This window comes from Rhagoletis zephyria, unplaced genomic scaffold, assembly GCF_001687245.7.
Source record: "Rhagoletis zephyria isolate East Lansing unplaced genomic scaffold, Rhagoletis_zephyria_1.1 Rzeph_scaffold_02512, whole genome shotgun sequence".
NCBI classification, from domain to species: Eukaryota; Metazoa; Arthropoda; class Insecta; order Diptera; family Tephritidae; genus Rhagoletis; species Rhagoletis zephyria.
In genome coordinates, this window is record NW_016159596.1 from 64,812 (window position 1) to 80,995 (window position 16,184).

The 16,184-nt window shown below is 36.0% G+C and overlaps 1 protein-coding gene across 4 annotated transcripts; it reads left to right on the forward strand.

The window, feature by feature from the left end:
• Positions 1-384: 384 nt before the first annotated feature.
• Positions 385-14,399, forward strand: LOC108367040 (uncharacterized). Of its 4 annotated transcripts, none has more exons than XR_001848193.1 (3): positions 385-2,149; positions 2,259-2,408; positions 14,300-14,385. XR_001848193.1 is itself a non-coding variant. In XM_017621563.1 (3 exons), the coding sequence occupies exons 1-3, from the start codon at positions 2,094-2,096 to the stop codon at positions 14,368-14,370; spliced, it is 306 nt and encodes a 101-aa protein (XP_017477052.1). In that variant the 5' UTR covers positions 385-2,093; the 3' UTR covers positions 14,371-14,399. The 4 variants fall into 4 exon arrangements, 1 of the variants encoding a protein (XP_017477052.1); XR_001848191.1 differs by having other exon boundaries at positions 2,230-2,408; positions 14,300-14,383; XR_001848192.1 differs by having other exon boundaries at positions 2,235-2,408; positions 14,300-14,383.
• The last annotated feature ends 1,785 nt before the right edge of the window (positions 14,400-16,184 follow it).

Below are 16,184 nucleotides of genomic sequence, written 5' to 3' on the forward strand. Positions count from 1 at the left end.
ATCCATAAATCGGTATATTAAGCAAAAAAACATACGCGTACACAAAATTATAAATGTAGAAATATGTATGTATGTAAGAGTACTAAAATATTAAAAAATTCTTAATCATTACATGTATTCCCAAGTTAAGTAAATAAGTCCAAATATATGAATAAAAGTAAATAAGGAAAAAATAACGAAAAATATGTACATGTTGGTTATTCTTCAACTTGGCTAAAAGTAATTGGTAATGGCGGGGTCCAACTGCGTTGCCGATAGATCCACTGAAATCGCGTTGATATGTTGACAATGAATTTATAACTCTGGGCGGCTCAGGTTTCATTCTCTTTTCCAAAAAACATGTAGTGAATGGGACAATTTGTGGTCTTTATGGTCGGCGAAAATCCTCAGACCGAACCCTCCGCGAGGGTGCCGGCTGGTAATGGGCACTACAGAGCATTCCCGTACGATGTCGGGAAGGTGTCCAGCTAAGATCAGGGATCAGTGCTGTGTGCTTATGCGTATTTTGATCGCTATGTCATACGGAAATGGTTTTTGATCGTGGTCTAGAGGTAGGGGCTGGATCAAGGCGTTACGCGTTTCCGTACTGAGGATCAGCCTGGCTGGGAGCCCCTAAATAGCCCAGTCGCTAACGGAGCCCTCTGGGAACCAGGCCGCACCCGGTTGTAAGCGTTGGCCTTACCCTGGGTACTGCGGATCTCTGCCCGGGGTGGACGAACCCCTTTCTCCGCTACTCGTGGGACTTATGAACGATTCCAAAACAACAAACAATAAAACACTACAAACAAAAACTACAAATAATGAGACCGACACTCTTAAAACGTCGGAAGAGCAGCCGCCTACATACGATGAGGTCCACGCAATGCAGGTACCCTCTACCAGCCATGGTGTGGCTAACACCAGTAGCGAACGTAAGAGTCTGGCGATGCCGAAGCCCGGGGTATCAATGAAATCGCAGGGGAATAAGGCTGGGGAACCGATGCGGGATTTGTCTGACACAAGCGGAGACAAACCTGGCTTGCAGCTTGCAACTTTGGGAGGCGCCGAAGCTGATATGCAGACCGCTTCTCTTCCTACACCCACGGCTTTAACGAAGCCTGAAGATAGGCCATCTCCGAACGCAGTCTTCGCTAGGCATAAAAGAGCTGCCATGAAAATTCTAAGGAGGTCCGCATTGACGCCGGATTTGTGTAGCAGGGCGCTGCCCTGTCACGTAGAAGAGATCCGCGCCGAAATCCAGTGGGCAATGACAATAGTGCCCGACTATCATCTGCCTGTGCACAGAAAGCCACAGACCGCCGGAAAGCGCAAAAAATCAATCGAGGTTGCACAGAACATACCAAAGACAGTGAAAAAAATGCAAGGTCCCTCATTTACTGAATTAGCAAAAACCAAATTCCTCCTGGGTGTCTTGGACGAGAACCAGGGCGCGCAACTCAGGGAGCATTGGAAATGCGTAAAGGCGGAAATGTCGGGTGTTGCCCTTAGCGTGTTTCGAGATTATCCCGGACCGGCTCCAGCATGCGGGGAAGTTGGTTGGCTCCGAGGTAACATCAAAATCGTCGCGTGTGACGATGAGAGATCTGCGGATCTGTACAAGATAGCAATTTCCAGAGTGGGTGAGGTCTACCCCAAAGCAGTGCTACGGGCTATTGACTACAAGGACATTCCGTCCATGCCCAGGGCAACTGCGTGGATACCGGCAAAACCGTCTGAGCCTGAGAGAGTGCTCGAGCTTATAAGGATATGTAATCCCGAATTACCTGTTCACAACTGGAGGGTGCTGCGGCTTGAGCCCAGCACCAAAGTGACGCGTCGGTTGGTCCTGATGCTCAACAAGGAGTCTCTGCCACTTCTGGCGGAGACAGGCGGTATCATTCAGTACGGTTTCGACACCGTCAAAATTAGGGTGTAGCGACCAAGTAGCATGGCGACAGAAGTTGAGCCGGAAGAAGCCAACAACGAGGAGGTGATGAACGAGAAATCCAACCAGGCCAATCCGATGAATGACCTGGCTGGTGGATGCGGCACATCAATATCCTCGCTGGGGGTCGATTTCACTTACATAGAGCGCGTCCTGCAAATCAACATCCATGACTACTCCAACTCTCATCAAAAGCAGCAGCAGATATCGGCAGAGCACACACTGGTAAGTAGGGCTACTAGAGGTTAACCGAGGGCCTATATCCTTTCAAGCACCAAACTAAAAAAATATTGTTTCTGTCATAGTTCAGTGCCGAATACACCACTACTTTCAGCCTCGAGCGGAATGAGCAAAAAACCAGGCTTGTATATGTACTTACCTGGCCAAACACAAATCGGTTTCACCGCCATCAGTCGCGCAGCCGCTGGAATGGTTATGACGGGCTTCGGTCTTGGAAGGTGCAGCGGTGACATCAACGAACGAGGTGAGTTACCTTTTGAATTTATACTTACATAGATCTACGGCCCGCAACAAAACGATAGCACCTCAATATTTTGAATAGTTTTGACTATTTATCTTTTGTTTGTTTAATGTTCACTATTTTCAAATAAAAGTATAGCTCTTTATCTAACAAGTACCATATAAATCCAAATTTCAGACTTCGTAAAAAAATTATAAAAATTCCACAAACTCTACATCCCAATTCCAAGCATTTTATTTTGAATTTCTAGAATAAATAGAATTTCTAAATTAATTTTTGGGATGCAGTTTTATAGCTTATTAAAATCTAGTATAATAAAGTGACAGTTTGAATTTGCTAAAAATCGCGTTAATTTTTGATATTTATTTTTTTTTTGCTGGAGGTATAACACATATTATTCCATGCAAATTGCCTAAAATTTAGACTCGACTAGTGAATTAAAACGGAAAAATTTTGCAGCACTGCATATGTATATGCGTATAACTATAGCTTTCGACGATTTTCGTCCTTTACTTATTTCAGGACGACAGTAGACAATGCCAATGTTGTCGAGTTGTACAATTTAGCCTAATTTACCACTTACGCAATGAGGCTGAATGTCTTTTCCAGGATTTGATGCACTGTGAAAAGAGGCTCAATGGCGGACTGGTCAGGTCTAAGCCACAACAGTAAGCTCCAAGTTAAAGGGCTTCACAAACAGCAGGATCTCCTCCCTAGTGTATTGGGCTAAGTACACTGAGATTCCAATTTTCGCGCGGGTACGTGCTCCCTTTGCCGCCGGCTTTCAACTGTTCAGCCATCGACTATAGAGATAGCTTTGTTGCTTATAAGCCACATTACCTCCGTCATTACTTCGCTTGGTCGAGTGTAAGAACTTGAGCATTGTCTCTATACATTATGTTCGGTTCTTCTCGTCGTTTTTCAAAAACGTTGCGAAGTTTTTCGCTCATATATCAAATGTAATGTAATCCGAACGTGTATTCCATCGTCGTTCTTGCAGGCATCAGACTTTTTGAAACAGCTCTTGAAATGACTTGATTGTTGTCTTATTTTCTGATAGAGTTTTTCGGCAGCATTCCTCCCAGTCAGCATCACAAGCACCTCGTACTCACGTTTTTCGGCCCCTCCTTTTTTCTTGAAAATGCGTATTTCCTTTCTCCTCTTTCATTATCTGGCCATTCTTTTTATGGTCTAATTCTTGACGAAATAATGGTATAATTCTACCAAGGCACTATGGGCAGTTTGATCTGTTTTTGTGGCAAAAAGTTATTATTCGTACTTACATACAAAAATAAATTTTTGACAAGCACTGTCATTTAATAAAGAGAATATCAAATCAAATAACGGTATCTTGTGTTTTTGCAAAAAAAACACGACAGTTGCATAGGAAATGGTCAAAGTCTTTATCTGTGAGTGAAATATTGGAAATGGTTTTTTGCAGTTACTGTGTTTTATTTTCTTATTTCGAACCACCATTTTTAAGTTATTAGTTGTCTAAAAAAATGTACAAAAATTTTAAAAATGACACAATTAAGCGTTTTTTTCAAAATTAAGTTTAAGAACAATTTTAAAATGTTGACCGTTTAGGTCGTGTTTACACTAACAAGAACATGTAAACTGAAGAATTTTGAGTTTAGTTCGTAAAATTCATCTATTAACTCAGCCGGTCATAATTCGATGCCTGTTTCGAATCAAAGACAAAACTTTTTTTAATATCTGACGCCTCTCGACAGGTAATGGCAAAAATTCAAATACACTTCCAAAAAAGCTTCCCATACCAAACAGTTCCCCGTTCGGAGAAGGCGCAAATCCATACCTTAGTGCCTTCATTTCCGTACCAATATCAAGTCGCACACCATAAGTTTGCAGAGACGCCCCGCCAATTGAGAGCTTCAAAACATATGTTATTATTATTATTATATTTTTTTTTTGCATTTCATCCGTAACTGTGTTTATTTACATACATACATACACATTTCTGTATGTTAACTTTCCAAATGGAAAAATACCATTCTCTGATGTAATAATCGCATTATATTGCTATACATTTTAACATACCTATATAAATATGTATGTTTTTGATGCAGCGAAGGCAGCGTTCGGACTACTGAAACTCGGTTCGGGAGTAAGTGACTCGAGGAATCGGAGTAAAATTGAGATTTTCGGAGTAGATTAATATTTTTTTTTATATATAGCGTAAGGAAAAATTGTAACATCTTTAGGTATTTTTTCAGTTCGGCACATTTTTTCTATACTTACACATTGCATATGTATATTACAGGTAGTTTTTCAATTCATCACACATTGAGCCGCATGCATAAAAACAAAGCAATGGCTTTTTCTTAAAATGACTTAAATTTATTTGAACAAATCGAGTAAAAAGCCTGAAATTTTAAGGAAAAACATTTGCTTAAGGTTTATCATACGGTGTTAACATAGTATTCCAATCGAACTTTCCCTCAAAAAAATTTACTATGTTTAAAAAAAAGGTAAATTATCAGTCTGTTTCGACATTAAGCCTGTTCCGGTATTTATTTTTAATGAGATTCATCTCTGAAATTTTTCTTTCGGCAGCAGCACCCCTGTGTGGTAAAATAGCTAACGTCAGCGTATACTCTGCCAAATTCCCCAAACGTTTTTCAAGATCCTTAATCAATCCTCTGCTTTGGGATATTAAAAGTGATTTCGCAGGGAATGATAAAGAGTAAAACAGACAATTTCACACTTTACACCTTGCTGTGCAACACCTGGTGGATGCCACAGAAATTATTGAGGAAAAATTTAAGAAGTTACCATATTATTTTCTAATATATTCCTAATGTGAATGGAAAAAAATAAAAATTTAAAATTTAATTCGACAATTTTAATTGAGCTTAAGGCCGCTTTTAATGAAAAGCTTATTGTGGAAAATCAACAATAATTTGAAAAAAAAAATGGTAGAAGTGATAGCTATTTCGGAAATCACCACATTTCCTCATCAGACTTCTTTCAGTAGGATTCGAACCGACGATCCCACTGACTCAGTCAGTTGCCTACGCTCTGCGCTAAGTTCACCTTGTGAATTCTTGTTGCTTGTTTCCACTATTTCATTTCGTTAAGCCAACTACAATTTAAATTTAAAATATAAATCGGAGTAAATCTACTCCGATCGGATCAAAGTCCGGACCCTGAGCGAAGGCTTGGTGGCACAACCAAGCGCTATTGGGTGAGTGCGGTACGGGTGAATGACTGAGAGATAGATGCAGCGGGAATCTTATCAAAATAATACTGAAACAATTCCATACATTCGGTACAGACAAACATACATGCATATCTATGTACATCAGCGTGGTCCTTAAATGTAGGAAGAACATTTTTACATCAGATTTCCCCTAAGCCTCAACCCCTACGTCGATGCTACTATAGTCGAAGATATCACATATAAATTTTGGCCCAGATTGCATTCGGTTAAGGCGTGGCGCATAGTGGTTCAAAATTCAGATTACCCTATGAATACGTTTTAACCGACTCCAATCGGGACCAAAATTTGTATCTGATATCTTCGACTATGCTAGTATCGATTGTGGGTATGAGTTGACAAAAAAGAATGAAAAAATCGCTCTTTTGATTTTTTAAGGACCACCCTAATGTACATATTTATTTAAAATAACTACTTAATGCAGCTACGATAGAAAACAGTGGCATATTGTAAATATATCAGTAAATATAATCGTACATACTTACTATTTGTGCAGCTATGCATCTGCATATGTACATATACATACATATACATATGTAGCTCCGACTCCGAATTGCATTTACTATGTAAAAAGAGATATTGGAGCATTTCTATTGGCAACGCAATCAACAATTAATTTTCCACTTAATATTTGTAATGGCACGTTTTCCTTGACTGGTAATTGAAATTAGTAATCAGAATAGAAACCACCGATGAATCTAACAAAGAGGAAACGGAAGTGTTGAGTATTAATTTCATTTGCGTCTCCTCAATATCGTTAGCCTGGGGAAGTAGGTGTAAAAGAGCATTGGCTTCGTAGAAAAACACAAGTAATTTTTAGCAAAAAAAACCGACTTCAACTCCCATATAAAAAAAAAAAATATATATATATATCTCATGATCCACTGATCGGATCTCAACCAGATTAGTATGGGACCACCTCTGAGACACTACCTTTCCGATGCAAAAAGAATTATCGAAATCGGTTGACGTGGTCCAAAGTTATGCGGTGACATACATAAAAAAAAAAAAAATATATTCCGACGAACTGATAACCTCCTCCTTTTTTGGAAGTCGGTTAAAAATTAACACCTACATACGACGTACTGTACTCCAAGTTTGTAAAGAAACATAATGAAGGGGGACAATTTTTAAAACTTTTCTTCTCAGAATCTTAGAAAGACGCTATTTTTCAACCAAGCGGTTTCAAAAGGCAAAGTAGGCCATCAATTTTTTTTTTTTAGGGATCGTACCGGTTAACCTGTCTACAAACGAGGGCGAGGGTGGCGAGGGGAGGGAGTCCACCCTTTTTCCAATTTTTAAATCCTTGGAAATAATAGGGCCTCTCAAGGGCCTAAAAATAAACGTTAGTTTCAGTAAAGACTTCTTCATTCGAGCTAAGTCTCTTAACGCCCAGCCATTTCATTGAGTCTGAAAGCGTGAAATAGTAGTCGCTGGGGGCTAAATCTGGTGAATACGGTGGATGGTAGATCGTTTTTTTTTTATTTTTATTGGTAACTACACACGCCTGTCTTGATAGAACAGCGTTTTTTCTTGACCAAATTTGGTAGTTTTTGCTTCAAGTTAATATCGAATATGTCCAAAAAACTTTGAATAAAACTCGCCAGTGATCGCTTTGCCCTTTCCAAGGTAATCGATGTGAATGACACCGTGCGCATTCCAAAAAACTGTGACCATGTCCCGTACTTCTCAGCGGGGAGGATTTCGACATTGGCCGACTGACCAACTTTGGTCTTCCTTAGTCTACTTCTTGGTTGTTACTTGTTGGACTCTGGTGTGTTTTGGTGGATCCATGTTTCGTCAGCGGTTACTAAACCGTACAAAAACTCGTTCGGATTACGCTGGCGTTTATGGTCGAGTGTCAGCAAGCGCGGCACCCATCGCGCGGATAGATTTTTCATATCCAAATAGTCATGTGTAATATGTTATGTACCTACTCAGTTGAGATGCTTACAGCCTCAGCCGCCTTAAACACTTTTAGTCTCCGGTCGTCTAGGCATTTCCTTGGGGTTCGGTAGACAATTTTTTTTAACACAAACTAAAAGACGTATCTTGTCCACAATTTTATAGTAGTCTATAAAATCTTAAGGGACTTCTTTACAGCCTACAATTATCTTCAAAAATATATATCGACTTAAAAACGAGTTATAGAAGTTCGAAATTGTAAAAAAAATGTTTCTGAATCTTAATACATATTAAAGGCTGTGCTTTTGACAAGCGCCTTTTTTCACTGTCTCGAAAATATTTCGCGTGTAATTTTCAGAAAAAATAAATAGTCGATTTTTTTTTCAACTATATACATACTTGCATATATTTGGGGATATATGTATGTACAGTTACTCTTAACTAAAGTTCCACTGTGACCAACGCTATGCACTGTCTGTACATATTTATATATACCTATATGGATTCTTTAGTGAGTTAAATTAAGATCAGTTTGATTTTCAAGGGAACTTATGTTCATATTAGTACTTAAATTGTCAGCTGAAGGTTTTTGTTTTGCTATTCGGCGTTAAATGATCACTTAGAAACAACCTAGAAAATGTATTTTTTTTCCACTAAAAGCCATTGGTTTTGCCCCCAAGTCGGCTGGTATTACCTATATTGTGTTTTGCATCATCATTTTTCTTATCACTTCGGTATTTGTGTTTTTAAACAGGTCGTTCGACATGCGAATCGAGGCTTTATCGGCAACACGTGAAGTTGTTTTTGTACAATGCTGACATATACATATTCGTACATGTACATATGTACATATATACGTTATAGTGGCTCTTATTTAAGGAGTTAAATTTTTTCTTAGTTAAGTTTTGTTACATAAAAAATGTTACAAAAAAATTTGAACTCATTTGAATAAGGATAAGGAGCTGGGTATGGAACTCTAAACCCAACCTAAAGCAAACATTTATTTTTAAATAAAAAAAAATGTACAGAATAGTATGTAAATTGGCCTACAATTATTTTATAGCTATCAATAACGCAGCCCCATAAAGAAAAAAAGTGTCATGTACTCTTCACAGGAATACCCTACCCCCATGAGTTTGGGGGTCATGAACACCCAGGAAAAAATCCTGACGTGGTGAAGCAAAACAGACTTCAGTTTGGTATAAAATACATGGACAACTTTGAGCGATTTGAGCGAAATAAAAAAAAGGGGTATATTTTTTCGATACCGAACAATCCTTGGGGGCGAGAGCATTAAAATTTCAACTTAACTTTTTTTTGGACCACCCTAATGTACATACATAGTCACTTAATATGAAAATAAGTTTGTTTGCTTGTGAAGAAAAAAAAAATTATTATGTTTTGGTAAATGTTGGTCATTGTCGTTCTTATTTGTTTTTAAATATATTCAATTTCATCAGACAATTTTTTCTGGAATTTTTTCGAAACCGAGGTTCGGCCTCTTCTGGTTGTTGCAAAACCAAAACAATTCAATCAGTATCAGTGTTAGAGAAGCGAATCATTTTGAAAATTATGAAAAATAATAATTTTTAAGCAAATATTTATGCATAGTGCTAATTGACAATTAGTTGATAATCTAGTAAAAATCTTAAGAAACCTTCAGTCTAGGACGAATTCAGCTTTAAATCAATTCTTGCGCTGAATAACCATTTGATTGAGTTATTTCTAAGTGTACTTTATTAATTGCTTTTATTGCAATAATAGGAAAAAGATCTTGTTTATATTTACATTTCAGTTGTTTAGTTGTTTACTAAGTTAATCCGAATTGATAATGTGCTGACGTCGAAATCATCTAATTACAGATCATTGGATGATTGTAAAAAAAAGACATACATACATCTCTATTGTGGTTTCTTTTGCTTGCAATTATGTGCCACATACGCAAATCGATTGGCAAAATAACCATAAGATGTACATATCTACACATATGATCCACATTTAATACCCCGGCAATATTTTACATACTATTCTATGAATTAACTAATTGGAATATGACTGAGATTTTGCAGAATTTTTTCTTTCTGAGCAGCAAGCAAACTCTCCTTGAAAAGTCTCGCACGGAAGAATCACAATCGCTAATAAGCTTTACAGTGAAATAAAAAAAAAATAAATAAAGTACCGTATTCATGGCAGTGGAATATAGACCTATCTCGGAAGCCCGTTCGGAAACACCCTATCTCAAAAAAAATTTTCAAGAACGCCCTATTTCAGAATTTAATTGAAAATAGCTCTATCTCATTGTTTTTTTTTTTTGAAGAAAGCCCTATCTCAGAAGATGTTTCAAAAACGGCCTATCTCAATTAAAAATTTATTGAAAATATGTTGAGATAGGGCGTTTTTGAATCGGCAATAAATCGAAAAATAGGATCAATAAAATTATTAAAATTTAAATCGATAAGGGGATGTGTTAACGACAACAAAAGGATTTCTGTTTAGAAAAAAAAACAAAAAGTATTTATATTTTATTAATCTATAAATTATAAATATTCAATCTGCCTCTAGGTCTCAATGTGTCTCTAGGTGCATATGTCTGTAAGTATGTACATATAATTTTTCAAATGCGTAAGCGGCTGCGTTTAAATTTTTGCAACAAAACAACAACATTTTTACATATGAACACACATACGTTTGCGTAATTGCCCCCCCATGGTTTATTGGAGCATTGACTGAGCCTATCTTAAAAGATTATTTGCAAAAAAAAACAAATATTTTTATACTTACATTATACTTGCTTACGTTCGTAACTACTTATTTATTTATGTAGTAGTTACAAACATAAATATATGTAAGTGAGTACAGCGTCCCGGTCGGCAAAATTAGTAAAAAATTAATGAATTTTTTTCTAAGCCGTTGTTTCTGATCTTTCGAAGCGTGAGAGGGAGGCCTACCCATTCTCAATTCTTTACTATCTTTTTTTTGTATTGAATATTCATAGTTTATGGGCCATTTGATTCAACATTCCTTAGAAAGGGTGAATTCGCACGAAATATTAAATTATTTGCCCCACTGCGATTGTTTCCAGTATTTGACTTTCCTTGCTTCGGAAATACGTCTTCTCGTCTGATCTTCTAAAACAGCTTCCAAATAGAAGGGATTATTATTTAGAATCGCTCCTCACTTCGCCGACTGGATTGTCCCTAGAAAATTATGCGGTTCATCCATGCCCGGTGGATCGTGCCCATACAATAAAATAAAAAAGGCATTTTTTTTAGCTGCGCTATAATAAGGCTACGTTTAGACAGACCAATAACTATTTTAATAGCCAAGCTTTAGGAAAATTCATATTCAATTTTTGTGCCATTGAGCTAAATAAAGAAAACTAATAATTCGCTGCTTGTGGTATGTTGTTGCACATATTTATATATATATGTGTTTTGCTAAATAATCTTTTTTTTTGTGTTGATAATAATGCACAAACAAATTGATTTAGGAGTATTTTTAAATGTTAATCTATCGCCAAATAACAAGAAAGCGCAAAGGTTAAAGTCGTTTTGAACTTTGGAGACAATAAATTTGTATACGTGGTTGTTATAAATAAATTAACGCAAAGGTACTTGAATCCATTACACTGGCCAACAGCCAAAAAAGGCATGGAGGTTTTTAGTTTTAGGCAGGGTACGTACGGTTATGATCGTTATAATAAAAATCATAATTAAACCGTTAAAATTAGATTTAAATTTTTTCGATCAAAACATAACCGTTATTTTTGTATTTTTATTTTTTTCGATCAAACCTTAACCGCTGTTTTCACATCTAATTTTTTTACCATAAAAGATTTAAATCATTTTGAAATCAATAATAAACGTTCAAGAAATTTGATTCAACATGTTCCTCATTTCTTCTGAAACACAAAACGATGAATCTTAGATTACACAGGTTTACAAAAAAAAAAAAAATTCTGCATATTGAACCAAGCCTTTATATCCCTATGTTATTCGACGCCCTGAATACGAATACGAAGTCTGATAGCCTCCACTACGTCAGGTTCGAGGTCATTTGAAGGCCAAGCAAGAAAAAAATCATTGAATAAAACTGAATTTTCAACACAATTCTTCTGAATTTAACCTTGCGATGTTCTTGGCATGACATCTAGATGACCTTGAAGAATCAATGGACTCCCATATTCGGATTTAGCGGATTTAAAAATAATAATAATAATAGTAATAGATTGGCGCATACACATACATATGTTAGTGTTTGGCCGAGCTTCTACTCCGATTAGTGGCGTGCGCCTTGATGTTGTCACAAATGGGGAGGGACCTACAGTTTCACGCCGACTCCGAACGGCGATTGTATTTTTATGAGAAGCTGCTTTTTATGGCAGAAATACACTCGGGGGTTTGCCATTGCCTGCCGAGGGTCGACCGTTGTTAAGAAAAACCCTATTTTCTATATCTTTTTGCGATGTTGCTTTGGCCAGGGCTTAAACCCAGGCCCTGCGGAGTAGAAACGCGCACTGCTTAATAGTAATTACTTATGCTGTATTTTTGCCATCTAATAGCCCATTTCCACCAAAATATATTAACTGCAGTTAAGAGCTCAGATAAGTTCCATTCATTTTCATTGTCGAGTTTTCTCTTTTACTTTTCGCATTCAAATGAATTTATCTATCAAAAATTATGTGCAATCTACATATATGTAAGTAGATAACTCTATACATATATTAAAGTTTGGGATTCACTCTGCTTATTATTTAATCGCATGTTATTTTNAAAAAAAAAAAAAAAAAAAAAAAAAAAACAATTTCCCAGCGTGAAAACAACAAACTCCGAAAGTGTAAGGGATTATCAGTGAAGCTATTCAAACGTGCTGACCATGGTCGGCCGGAAATTTACCTTTAAGTAAGTAAGCTTCTACGGTAGAGGTTCAATGTTCTCTATGGGATAAACCTTATCAACAACAAATATTTTGCCTATAGGCGCAACGGTCGGTATAGGCAGGATTTTTGTCGTTGGAGGCATATTCAAACTTGTCCAATGGAAAATATATAGATTTAATTATTTACATAATTACTACAAGGGAGCAGAAGGCGAGTTGATCTTGTATGTTTATATGATTGACATGGCAATATCAATATGTACATATATGTACCAAATAATTTATAAGTATGTACATATGTACCTATATGCATATCGCACACGATCTTCACAAGTGACACAACTAAAAATTTAGCATTTTTGAAATTATGCACTAAAAATGCACACAGAGCTTTTATTTACCTTTCAGAAAAAGCTGGATAAAAGCTTTGTTATCATTTGCTGAAAAAAAGAGTCTCCTTTGCCCTATGTGCAACGAAATAGTTTTTGGCATTTTCTGTCAAACGTGTAATTTTGAATTCTGTCACCTTTGAAGATCGTTTGCGATCACTTTTTTAGTCTGAATCTTTAGAAAATTTTTGGTTACGCATTTTACTGCCCCATACAATTTTAGTCTAATGAAGTACAAGGTTCAATCGGCATGATTTTTGCGAATTTTTTTTTGGAGACTGCTTTTGCGGTGTTTTTATATAACAAGTGCAATTTATAAAAACTGGCGTTGATTTTTTGAAATGTTGTTGCTAACGTTCTCCCGCCTTTTGTTTAATAAGAAATTCTTGATTATGTTGAAAAAAGTGCAAAAATCCGTCACAAAAAAAAAATCTCAAAAATCATCTGGATTTTTTTTTTTAGCGGTTTGAAACTTGCACTTCATTAGAGTAACATTGTGTGGGCTATAAAACTGCATACCCAAAAATGGACTAAAAATTCAGACAAAAAAGTGAAATTTTGATGAAAATTTGTTGAATTTTCCTAAATTTTGTATAAAGTTTTAAACTGTGACTTATATGGTTTTGGTTAAAGCTTGAACGATATTTTTATAAAAAATAAAAAAAATTGTTTGAAAAATATTACGAATATTTAAAAAAATCAAGACGTGGTCATTTATTTGATTCACTGTATATATGTATGTATGTTCAATTCATAGAAAACATCATTCCACTTAGAAACCATTAAACAAATTTCAAGACCCCAGGCATTCATCAAGACCTACGTTGAATACCTGGTGTGCGCCCTATTTAAATTATGTAAAAATATTAATATACATGCATACATATGTATGTACAAATATTTTTAGTTTGTTTCATGTTATCGTCTTACTCTAGTCGACTCAAATAGTTTTTGCTCCATACCACCATTCGGCTCATGAAAACAACCGACATTTAAAAACATGTGATTATATAAAAATATTTACTTATTTATTGACATGTTGTTGGTAAACATTATATTAAATGTTATTCAATAAATTGGACAGCTAGCATTTTAATAACATGATAAAAAGTGAAAAATATGTAAGTACATACATATTTAGCTCACGAATGAGAATTGAAAATATGTATGTACAGTGGTCGAAATCATTATAGATGCACCACATTTTGATAAGTTTTAACATGTTATTTTTGTTATTTAATTTTGGTTATTTTCTTATAAAAATATAGTTCATTCTTTAACAAAACCTAGATTTCCTAGAAAGATTCTATTATACTCAGAATCTTTACGGTTTTTTTTTTAATTTTTTCCTTCTCCCATTTGCTTCCTATAACGAATACACACAATCTATTTTTAGATGGGAGAAAACGAAAACATCCTGGACAGAAAAAGTTTAAAAAAATCAACCGTTATTTTTAGCCATTTCTTCTTTGTACTTGTACTAGAATTCAATGGGCATCATCCAAAATTAGCGCAAGGAGGCATCGGACCCTATGCTGCAAATCTTTTCTCTTAAAGCAAACAACAACAAAACGTAAGATGAGTAAGGTGAGAGAATGTTAAACAAGTGTATGAAGAAAGAAAAAATCAAGAAAGGTAAATACATATCGTCGATGTTTTTGCAAAACCGCCCATCGCCCAATTGCAAAACCGCCTATCTTACGGCACTCAAATTTTACAGGAGAGCGAAAAGGAGGTTTATTCTTTGAATGCATTGCCTTGGTAGGCGGTATTGCAAAAACATCGTCGATATGTTAGTACATATACACTCCGTGTCATAATTATAAGCGCACATCATATTGACAAGGTTTAATCGTTTTGTTTTGTTATTTAATTTCTTTAATTTCTTTAAAAATTTAACAAACTTAGGTAAAAATTTCGCACTTTTTAATAAGATTTCCTAGAAAGATTTCGAGCAGCGTTGCCGCTAACAATTTTTTCCCCTAACAATTTTCTTCCCAAATCCGACCGAAATCGTTTACCACGTACCAAATAAATTTCAATTACAAAAAAGCATTCTGAAAGCATACAATTCATTTATTTAAGATTAAATGTTTCGAATACAAAACATTTAGATACATACATATATGTACTTTGTACATTTTAAAACAAACAAGAAATAAATAAATGCAGATACAGTCTTAGGCACAGCGGTGAGATCATTTAACATTTCTTGGTTGTATGAATTACACTTGTGATCAGCTAATTAAGCCAGCAACATTTTGATAAATTTTAGCTACTTTTCTTTTGTTTATTTAATGTTTATTATTTTTCCATAAAAGTCTAGCTCATTATATAACTAACGCCACATAAATCCAGATTTCTAAAAATTATGAAATATCTGCAAAGTTTCAGCTAGATTTTCAACTTTTTACTCGGATTTTTTAGACTTTTTTTGAGTATGCAGTTTAATATTTTTTAGCAACTTAAGACTTGCACATTATTACCCTAGAATTTAATGGGTTATTAAACTGCATACTCATGAAAGCAAAATAGCCAAAATTTATCAAAATGTTGCTGGCTTAATTAGCTCATCACAATAGTAGTGCGGGTAATTTTTGTTTTTTACAAGTTCCTTGCATAACGTACGTCGAGAGAGGACTTTACTCCTGAATTGCCTACTCAGTCCAAAGTAGCACTTGTTGGCAAGAGTGATTCTACGTTGGATTTCAATGCTGACATTATTATCGGTGTTAATGCTGGTTCCCAAGTAAACGACATTCTCTACTTTCTTGAAATTATTAATGTCAACAGTGACGTGGGTGCAAAAGCGCGAATGTGCTGACTGTTTGTTTGATGACAGGAGATACTTCGTCTTGTCCTCGTTTACCACCAGACCCATTCGCTTTGCTTCCTTATCAAACTGGGAAAAGGCAGAACAGACTTCCCGATTTTTGTTACCGATGATGTCGATGTTATCGGCATAAGCCAGCAATTGCACGCTCTTGTAGAAAATTGTTCCTGAGCGGTTCAGTTCTATAGCTCTTATTATCTTTTCCAACATCAGATTAAAGAAGTCACATGACAGGGATTCGCCCTGTCTGAAACCCCGTTTTGTGGCGAACGGCTCGGAGAGGTCTTTCCCAATTCTGACGGAGCTGGTGGTATTGTTCAACGTCATTTTACACAGCCGTATGAGTTTTGAGGGGATGCCAAATTCAGACATAGCGGCGTATAGGCAACTCCTTTTAGTNTCGATGTCATCGGCATAAGCCAGCAATTGCACGCTCTTGTAGAAAATTGTTCCTGAGCGGTTCAGTTCTATAGCTCTTATTATCTTTTCCAACATCAGATTAAAGAAGTCACATGAAAGGGAGTCGCCCTGTCTGA